Source organism: Neodiprion pinetum, chromosome 2 (assembly GCF_021155775.2).
Source record: "Neodiprion pinetum isolate iyNeoPine1 chromosome 2, iyNeoPine1.2, whole genome shotgun sequence".
Lineage (NCBI taxonomy): Eukaryota > Metazoa > Arthropoda > Insecta > Hymenoptera > Diprionidae > Neodiprion > Neodiprion pinetum.
Genome location: NC_060233.1, coordinates 24275808 through 24285833, shown reverse-complemented (window position 1 = coordinate 24285833; position 10026 = coordinate 24275808). Strand labels below are relative to the sequence as shown.

Below are 10026 nucleotides of genomic sequence, written 5' to 3'. Positions count from 1 at the left end.
AAAAAATCCCATAAAAATCAATAAAAACTACTTACACGATCCCGGTAGCGATTTTTGGATATTTTTAAACTTAAAACTAGGTTTTCTCGAAAACGATTCGGGGGAATAGGCTAAAATGAGAGATTTCGACTTGTTGTGGTTCAAAAAATATAAATCTGCAAAAAACTCTTTTATGGTAATTGCACGTCGGTAAGTTACGATACAGAGAGGGAACTGTCTTAATTATTGGCTGGAACGTAACAGATGGAAAATAATGGTATTCGCGTAACACTAGTAGATAAACTGAAATTGACAAATATCAGAAACCAAGAGTCGTGTATTAATGATATTGATAACGGAGTATTACAGCACAGAATCAAGTTCACATCTTCGTATAATACAACCTATAACTTCAACACCGACGGAGCACCACTGTTTCATAAATCTAGACGGAGTTTCTGGTCTCTAGATCTTTTAAAATATTTTTCGTCTGAAATGAGATTCAAAATACGTTTTATTGGCAGGTGTAATGATAACGAACCGACACCTGCATTGATGGGACTGTTTCTCACACCATTTATTGAACAGGCTGAGCACTTAAGCTTAGAGGGTATTGACCTAGGTATGACAAACAACGGTTCACCAATTGTATATACTTTTACTCCACTGTGTTGGTGTGTAGACTCCTTGAATCTCGCGGCGTTGAGGGTGCTTCCATATTATCAATGATACCGGACTTTGATATGGTGTGGAGCTTCGCATTCGATCAAGTGCATACTCTGCTCATAGGTACAGGAAAGCATACACGGACACTGTCAGCTTTTACTCCAACTGATTGATGGATTCAATTACGTATCTTTTGCTCAAAAAAAAGGTAATCGATGAAGGATTACGTAAGGTTAGGCCAATACACGAGGTACATAATTTACCTCGAAGCTTGGCTGACGAATCGAACTAGAATGAAAAACTGGAGGGCACGGCTATTATTTTACAGTATTCCTATTTGCTTGGATCTTATTCCAAAAGATGTTTTGGAACATTATTCGCTTTACGTAACAAATTTTTATACTTTATCCCAAAGTCATATCACAAATAGTAAACTTGACAAATGTGATGAAAGTTTGATAAAGTTTGCAGTGCTGTTTGAAAGCTTATATGGCACTCAGTTGATGAGATTCAGTGTTCATTCCTTGCTACATGCTGTTCAATCCGTTGGGCAGTCAGGTTCTCTTTGCGGTACATCAAATTTTTCTTTCGAATGAAATATTTTCATCTTGAAGAGCTTAGTCTATGAACCGAAAAGTGTTGAGCAGCAACTTACCAAAAAATTTTTGCAAGTTTTACAATACAAAATACGTTTGTCTAGTGATTCTCCACCAACTCTTGGTGAAGCTGGAGTCAAGTACGTACTACGAAAAATTATTTTTTTGAAAGCGTTTGACCCGTTGTGCCCTTGTCAGGAAAGATATCTGTAACAATTTTTGGGTGAGGCTGTTGCATCACTGACACTTTACCATTAATACAATTGTGTTTGATTAGTGTATTTCTAAAGGACATATTTATGACTTATCACACCGTAAATCATAGCTACTCTAAAAAGTGGAACGATAGTGTTGTGAAATGAAAATCAGAAAATATAGCGCCAATTCACGAAACACTACAATGCCTGATGGCAAATATTTTCAATGCTTCAACTTTATCGATTGACGATGTATTCATTGGTGAAATAAAGTTGCCACATACGTGGAAAGTTTTACCAATGAATAATGATAGATTTATAGTGTCCATCGATCATCAATCACATTAATCGTTGATGTGTATTCAAAAGTTATGGCTATTGATGTCGAAACTGAACAGTACGTATGTATGATACCAAACCTCATCGAAGCTGATTAATGGCACATAACTACTTCACTCGCTGCAAAAACAGAAACACTCAACTATCGATCGTTGTGTTAGTATCAAGAAATCCCAGTAAGTGTAAAATTATTGTAAATAAATATAAAAATTTTCAACGTTATTATTCAAGGGTGTATATTAGGATGGTTCTTAAAAAGGACATTTTTGAATTTTGACCAGCTCGCCTCCAAACCGGCTCCAGATAATTAAAAAATAATCCCCCACTTTTTTCGGATTCTTATCTCGACTTTAACCCGTGCCCCATAGAGGGTGGATTCGATTGAACTCTTTCAAGGGCACATCAGATCTACCAAACGAATTTAGATGTAATTCGGTATTGGGGGTTTTTTGGGTAGCTGATGACGAACCTGAGCTCAAAATCTGAAAATTCAAAATGGCGGATCCAATATGGTGGAGTGAAATCCAGAGTCATTTGATTTTGACAAACTTAGTAAACGAGTTTGCGATGTCGCTGATTACGAATCTGTACTCGAAATTAAAAAATTCAAAATGGTTGAATAGAATAGACTAGAATAAACAACGTGATGAGGTTAGGTTGAAAGAGTTTTGTGGTAATAAGGTGAAGAATAAAGTAAAAAGAAGTGAGAATGTCGAAGAGGAGACATAAGAAGCTTGAGGAGATGAGTAAGAAATTAAAACTAATGCAAGAGTCATTAGTAAATCTTAGAGGATTGGATGAAGATTCAAACGAGGAGAATGCGTCGGAAGATGGAGACGAAGAAGACGGCCGACAGATCGACTTGGAAGGTAAACAACATTAATTAAAAAAAAAAACAACGGTCACAAAAAAAAAAAAAAATAGAAAACACGATGAGTTTGCACGAGAGGCAAAACAGTTCGTAGTATCATCCTGATGGGCTTACATGAAAGATAAGACAAATCAGAGATTCGGCTGATGAGCGGGCACGAGAGGCCTGACATGTCAGACAATACAATAGATAAATAGTGCTGAGTCACAGTAAAATAAGGAATACAAAAGCAAAGATTGACAAAAAAAAGCGTGGTCTTTTGTTTATGTTTATTAGGTTTTTATTATTTTGCTCACGCAGATTTGGTAGTCACAGAGGACAAAGAAAATGTAAAGACAGAGGACGATAATCCAGAGGACAAATCCTTGAGCGAAGAAAAGGAGAAAGACCTTGATCTAACAGTCCTGGAGGTTCTGGGCGAGGACCCATCCACATCCAAGGCACTAGATTTCGATCTCCACACCCTGTTGGGGAACAGGTGGAAGCATTTTTTGGCCCATGGAATCCCCAAAGAAGAGAAAGTGAAGCTTCTCGAGAAATATGCGAGAAAGGAAGGTTTCGCGGCCCCTGAGTTGAATCAGGAGATCCTAGCGGTATTAAATGAATCCGGGAAGAAAGAGACGGGTTTTTGTCGAAGGTACAGCGACTGGCGGGGTCGACACTTATGTCACTAGGAGTGGCAATATCCTCTCTGTTAGACGAGGATGAAAGTATCGACAAGTTGACATTCTTGGAGAACTTGAATGATGCGGCCAGAATGGTCAGCGAGATTCATTTTAAACAAATGAATCAAGAAAGGCCTTTATCTTGCCGAGCGTGAGCAAACAGGTGAAGGAGCTATTGGAAAAAACCAAATCAGATACATTCCTATTTGGCAAGCGCTTGAGCGAGAAGATAAAAGAATTCATGGCCTTGGAACAGATTGGACCCAAGCATCCATACGTCCAAAAGGACGGAAATCGTTATCTAACGCCATCAGGGAATTTGAACTTCCGGGGCCCGCAGGGAAGAAGACCGTTCCAGAGCTATGCGGGCAATTTTCAATCAGGCAGTCAGGGCTGACCAAGGTTGTCTTTCAGAGGCAAGCAGCAACCCTTTAACGCCAGGGGACAGAACCCAAAATTCAAAGGAAGGAGAGGAAAATAAACGAAAAAGTAAGTAGATTGGCAGGCAGATTAAAGATATTTAAAGAAAACTGGAGGCTAATAACGGATGATAGATTTGTCTTAGATTGTATTGAGGGATACAGAATTATTTTGAGCTCCAAGGTCTACCAGAATGTAAAGCCTCAGGTAAAAATACCAGTCGGTCAATTTGAGACTTACCAACAAGCGATAAAGAAATTGTTGGAGAAAGGGGCAATCGAGAAATGCGAGGAAAGTGCGGACAAGTTCGTTTCGTCGTATTTCTTAATACTGAAACCAGACGGTACATATAGGTTTATATTAAAATTGAAAAAATTGAACAAGCTTATTGAAACAAAGCACTTTAAGATGGGGGATATTCGGACGGCAGCGAGAATAGTATTTCCAGGAAAAATGGTCTGCCACCATGGTAGCACTGAGTTGTCAATTGACAGCGTTTCAAAAATGTAAAAAAAAAGGTTTGCTAAATCATTTGTTCGTGTCTGCCTCTTGGACTGATGCTCAGAATCGTCCTCAAAACGTTGAAAATCCAGAGGCAGACATCCAGACCCCTGATTTTCCAAAGGCAGACCATTTGAATATAAATTTTTGTTTTAACTCTACGCTTGTGCCAAGCCACAAGTAAAAAATTCTGCGCCTACAAAATGTTAATGAAAATAATTAATGTTACATACAAGCAATCGATAGGAACAATTTTGAAAACATATTTCAAATATTCGGGTTCTAAATCTGTTACCTGCCGTCCCGCAGGTATAAAATGAACTGTATAGTTTGTCTTTCTTTCTTAGAGAGAAGAAAGTGAGAACCTTATAACTCCGTAGAGAGTTGGGGCATACCTATACATAGATATATGTGTAGGTATATACCTATGCATATATAATAAATTGTTAAATAATTATTTGTTTAAACAATTTGGTTAATAACTTTTGGGTTATATTATTATTGATGATTGTTGTTTATAGCATGCCGAATGCTGTTGAATTTTTTCAGATTTTTATTAAGTAACAAAGTACGAAAAGTCTGATCGTATACAATTTTTGGCTAGGACGATCCATGACATACACCCTTAAATTTATTTGCATCTTTTGACGTTGTAATGAACTTTTTGTTTTCTTTTTTTTATTGGGTCCAATAAAAAACACTCAACAATATAATAATACTAAAACTGTTAATACCAACAATAAATAGCCGTAATACCCACTTTCCCTTGATTCTGCGTGAACTTCAAAAAATGGTACACCTCAAAATCAGTGACCAAAATGTCTGCCAACTTTTTTTTGTATTCGGGTAGCCCTATTGAATCGAATGGACGGAACTAGAACGACGAACAAATGATTTAGTAGAGTTTTTTTACATTTTTACAACTACGTTCCATGATAATGCAGGGCCCTGTATGTCTGCCTCTGGATTTTCAACGTTTTGAGGACGATTCTGACCATCAGTCCAAGAGGCAGACACAAACACATGATTTGGTACCATTTTTTTTTTTTTTACATTTTTGAAGCGCTGTAACTCAAAAACGTAGGGACGTAGGACCTTGATTAACTAGACCAAATCGATTTGTATTGATCTGAACTTTCATCCCTATCGATATGAAAGACGAACAAATCATTTACCAAAATGGCAGCCAGCTCCCTAACTATAGCAAGAAGAAAAAATAAAAAATACTGTTTCTTTTATTTTCCACTGATGCGAATGAAAACGAGGTTGGAACTGTCAGCACGGTTGCTTCAACTATGTGGTGAGTTTATCTTCCTGTTTATTTTCCCGATCAGGAAACTGTAACTTCCATCCCATTTCAGACGTTCAAAAACACGAATTGTCAATGCATGTGTAGTAGAAAAGGGAGTTATGTAATCACCCCGAAAATAAAAATTTGAGTTTTCACAAGATCTCCTCGTTTCAAGGTCTAGCGAATCACCTACGACCATTTTCGGATGGATGTGTATGTGCGTATTCATGTATTATAATCTAGCTTTTCTCTACGGTGAACCAGGCCGGATAACCAGACAGCCGGCAGCTATGGCGTACAATAATTTGACCAAGGTCTTATATACAGATCTGGAAACTCATGTGCTGGGAGCCACGATTATTCGTGTCGCTTAGCGAGTGCAAATTTCGATTCTAGCGACACCACCAGTTGTCGCTGCGGTCTAGTTACCAGGATACAATACACGTTGAGTGAGCGTGAGTGAGCGAATACCCATATACGAGTACATATATGCGAATACCACGGCTTATCTGGACCCCACCCGGCCCCGCCACCGCTGTTGATAAGATCGCAACGAACCTAATGGCGACTAGTGAACACAAAAATTGCTTCAATAAGCGACATACTCCCTCCAATGGAGTTTCCAAACCTGTATATAAGACCGTGAATTTGACACCCGCGATGATCCCCAGATCAGATGTTACAGTCACTAATAATTTTATTGGGCGTCACAGGTATTGCTACACCAATTTTCCAATACGCTACTACTTATTCAACTTCTTGACGGCTCTAGATCGGGGGGGGGGGGGGGAGGTTAAGAAATTCAGCAACTTACAACCAAACTTTAGGAAAAAAAATAAAAGAAAATGAATCACTACTACAAATAAAGCGCAAGTAAAATAAAATGTTCTGAACTGTATAGGTATAATATGATAATGAGTAGTAACTTACAATCTAAGCGAAATAACGAAATGAACAAAATAAAATAGAAAAAATAATAAGAGTGGCGAACTAACGCCTCTACTGACTAACGTAAGACCATGTAATTTGCGTTATTACTCGTGTAAACTAGCTTAAAACTAACTCACCTCTTAACTCACAAAAGAAATAAATCGAAATCCAAAATATTACGGAAAATTCCGCAACGTCGCTGGTTGCGCGGGTCCCTACTGTACGAGAGGTTACTCGTGATTCGTGTCAGAAAACTAACCCCCGACCTCGCTCCCGACACACAGTTAAGTCTCGACAATAACAAAAGAAATGATAAGCAATATAGTCCAGTCAAATTGTCGCTCAAAATGGGTTAAATAAACATTGAATTATGTAGTTTGGAAATTGTTAGGGATCGAGAGGGGAGTGCATTCTGAGCATAAATTTCAATTTGCGGGGTTTTCCGAAGGTCAGCTGGGCCCCTCTCGTTAAAAACGCGTTTAATTCGATATCTCGAGCACCGCCGGCGACTTTCGTATGGAGTATATGGAGAACTCCATACCCAGAATAACTCAGGGTATGGAATTCCACACCCAGAATTATGTAGATGCGGTACGAAAAAATCACTGTTTTCAAATATTTTATTGCCGATTGCACATTGCGCGTCGGTAAGAAAGTACAAACCCGTCGAGCAAATTTTGTGTACATCATATTTCATATTAGTTACAATTTTCTCCACGCGCGCGCTGCGGACTCACTTCTGCCCGCCATAGTGCGGTGCCTTTAAACCTTTATGTGCGGAGAAGTTCTGTGTTCGTGTGCCTCATTGTGAAGCGAAGAGAAGGATAGCGAACTCAACCGACCTTTGATTCGGTATGGATAAGATTGTAGTAAGAGAGAGAAAGAAATGGCCAGGTGTGGCAACCGGTGATCCGGTTCCTGAAGCCGGCAGTTCCAAATCTCAATTTTCTAGAGAACGACCGTTGGTCGAGTCCCTGTGTGAAAATCCCGATTCAGAGAAAGAAAATGAGGAAATCGAAAATAAAAAAGGTAGGTATGATTGATTGATTGATGATGATGAGGTATAGATTGATTTTATGAAATTCGAATGATTCATAATTTTCTCTTTTTCACTTTTTCAATGAAATTTCAGCTCATTGACTCTTAAATTTATATTATCAGAAATGGAGTAATTTGAAATTCGTATACTTATTATTTCGATTCCACACGGTTTTTGGGTTTTATTTAAGGGGAGGTCCTGGTCGATTTTTACCGACCTCAGAATCTTTTCCCATATCATCTCCGAAACGGTGAATCCAAATTTTTCGGATTTTCAAAGTCGCGAGGACAACCGATTTGGATTCACCGTTTCGGAGATATGGGAAAAAAATCTGAGGTCGGTAAAAATCAACCAGGGCCTCCCCTTAAGATGCTGCTGGCTGGTAATTGGTAATACTCAAATTGAAAATTAAAACGAAAGAATAGAAATAATTAATGGGTTCTGAGTGAATAAAGAGTATGTTTTAATCTTTAGAAGTAATTAGATTTTATACTAGCCAGATATTGTTTTTGTTTCGAGAATCTCCGCGTCCACGACACTGAACGTACGATTTTTTGTCAATTCCAGGTCGTGGAGTACCACAAGCTTTTCGTAAGTGGCAGAGTACTTATCCATGGCTCGATCTGAATTCAAACAGTAGAGCCATTTGTAAGCTCTGTACTGAGGCAACGCAAAAGAAATTGCCATTAGCGAAGAATAGTCAAACTGTAATTGGTCAAAGTACTTGGGTAGAAGACGGTTTTGACACGTGGAAAAACGCCGTTCTACGGTTCATGAAGCACGAGAAAAGTGAATTGCATCGTGAAGCTTTAACTGGAATAGCCAATTTGAGTAAGCCAACGGTTGTGAGTTCTTTGTCACACGGAAAGAAAAAAGAGATGGCTGATGCACGAATAGCTCTTGAAAAGATGTTTAACACTGTCAACGTCTTAGCCAGACAAGGGTTGGCATTGCGAGGAAAGGATAACGATGAAAATTCTAATCTCATCCAACTATTGAAAATGAGAGCCGAAGATGTTCCGCAGCTTGAAGCATGGTTGAAACGGACGAGTTATAAATGGCTGCACCATGATTCTGTCAACGAAATCTTAGAGATAATGGCTGAAGATTTAATTCAGAAACTCTTGAGGAAAATAAAATCGGTTGCCTATTTTGCGCTCATAGCAGATGAGACAGCTGAAATTACTAGAGTGAAGCACGTATCCATTTCCACCAGGATTGTCTTGGATGATTTATCAATTGAACAGATCTTCATGGGCTTCTATGCAACGAGTAATACGAGAGCAGAGACACTATTTAAAATTATGAAGAATGTTTTACTTCGCTTCAACTTAAATATTGCCACTCTACGAGGCCAATGCTACGACGGTGCATCCAACGTCAGTGGAAGATTGACTGGGCTACAGGCTCGAATCCACGAAGAAGAACCTCGGGCACTTTACGTGCATTGTTCGGCGCATACAACGAACCTTGTTGCTCAAGATGCCATGGAAGCCGTTAAATCGGCTATAAATTTCATCGGAGTAATCAAGGAGTTAACCAATTTTATTCGGGATTCTGCATTAGGTGGTTGATGCGGATCAAATCTTTAAAAAGTATGAGGTCTAACTTTGGAGCCGTTCTATCATTTATGGAGTAATCAAAAGATGATCTGAGAATAGACAGTGCTGCATCAACGAAAGCTTCAGGATTTCTAAAGCACCTTGAAAGTTTTGATTTCTTCTTCCATCTGACCGTCATCATCAGCGTGTTGGAAAGAATAGAAATTCTTAACACTGAGCTGCAGAAGAGTGACCTCTGTTAAAACAACTCACACAAAAAGGTGAAGGCAGTCGTTGAGTCTCTTCTTTCAACACGGCAATTCGGATTTGAGACTGTGTGGGCCGATGCGATTACTGGCGCAAAAGAGCTCGATTTGGATAACCCGGAATTCACTCGACTCCGAAATCGTCCGAGAAAATTTCGAACGGAAAGCGAGCCTGAAATTCATTTCCCACGGCAAAAGAGTATTTCGAGAATATTTTCAATAATATCGTTGATCAGGTACTCGATTCGCTAAATACCAGATTTCAGTCGGAAACTATGACTCTCCTTAATAAGTTTGAGGATTTCGTTGTTGGGAGAGAATATGAATGTGCGACGGTATTTTCTTTTTACAGAGACGACTTCGAGGTTGACAAATTATTGTTGCACAGAAACATGTTTCTCGATATATTAAAGCAGAGAAAAATTGAAATATTTACCCTACACGACGTCGTATCATTCTTAAAAGCAAACTTGAGTATTGCAGAGCTTGTGTCCGAATTTTGTAGGTTGATCAAACTGTTGTTGACAATTCCGGCATCGTCGTGTACGGCAGAAAGATCATTTTCCTCTCTTCGCCGTCTAAAAACATACCTAAGATCGGGGATGTTGCGATTGCGTCTGAATAACTTGGCGACACTCTACGTCCATGCGGACTTAGCCGCTGAATACAATCGGGAAAAACTCATAGTCGAATTTATAAAGCGAAACAAGGTGCGTCGTACTGCA

General features: G+C 39.0%; 1 protein-coding gene across 1 annotated transcript; it reads left to right on the top strand.

Annotated features, from left to right (window-relative positions):
• The first annotated feature begins 7309 nt into the window (after positions 1-7309).
• On the top strand, positions 7310-9068 carry LOC138190394 (zinc finger MYM-type protein 1-like). Its single transcript, XM_069133180.1, has 2 exons — positions 7310-7484; positions 8062-9068. Exons 1-2 carry the CDS (start codon positions 7310-7312, stop codon positions 9066-9068), a joined length of 1182 nt encoding a protein of 393 aa, XP_068989281.1.
• The last annotated feature ends 958 nt before the right edge of the window (positions 9069-10026 follow it).

Coding starts and splice junctions, on each gene's coding strand:
- LOC138190394 (XM_069133180.1), top strand. CDS start 7,310: ATGGATAAGATTGTAGTAAGAGAGAGAAAGAAATGGCCAGGTGTGGCA. Junction 7,485..8,061: donor GGAAATCGAAAATAAAAAAG/GTAGGTATGATT, acceptor TGTCAATTCCAG/GTCGTGGAGTACCACAAGCT.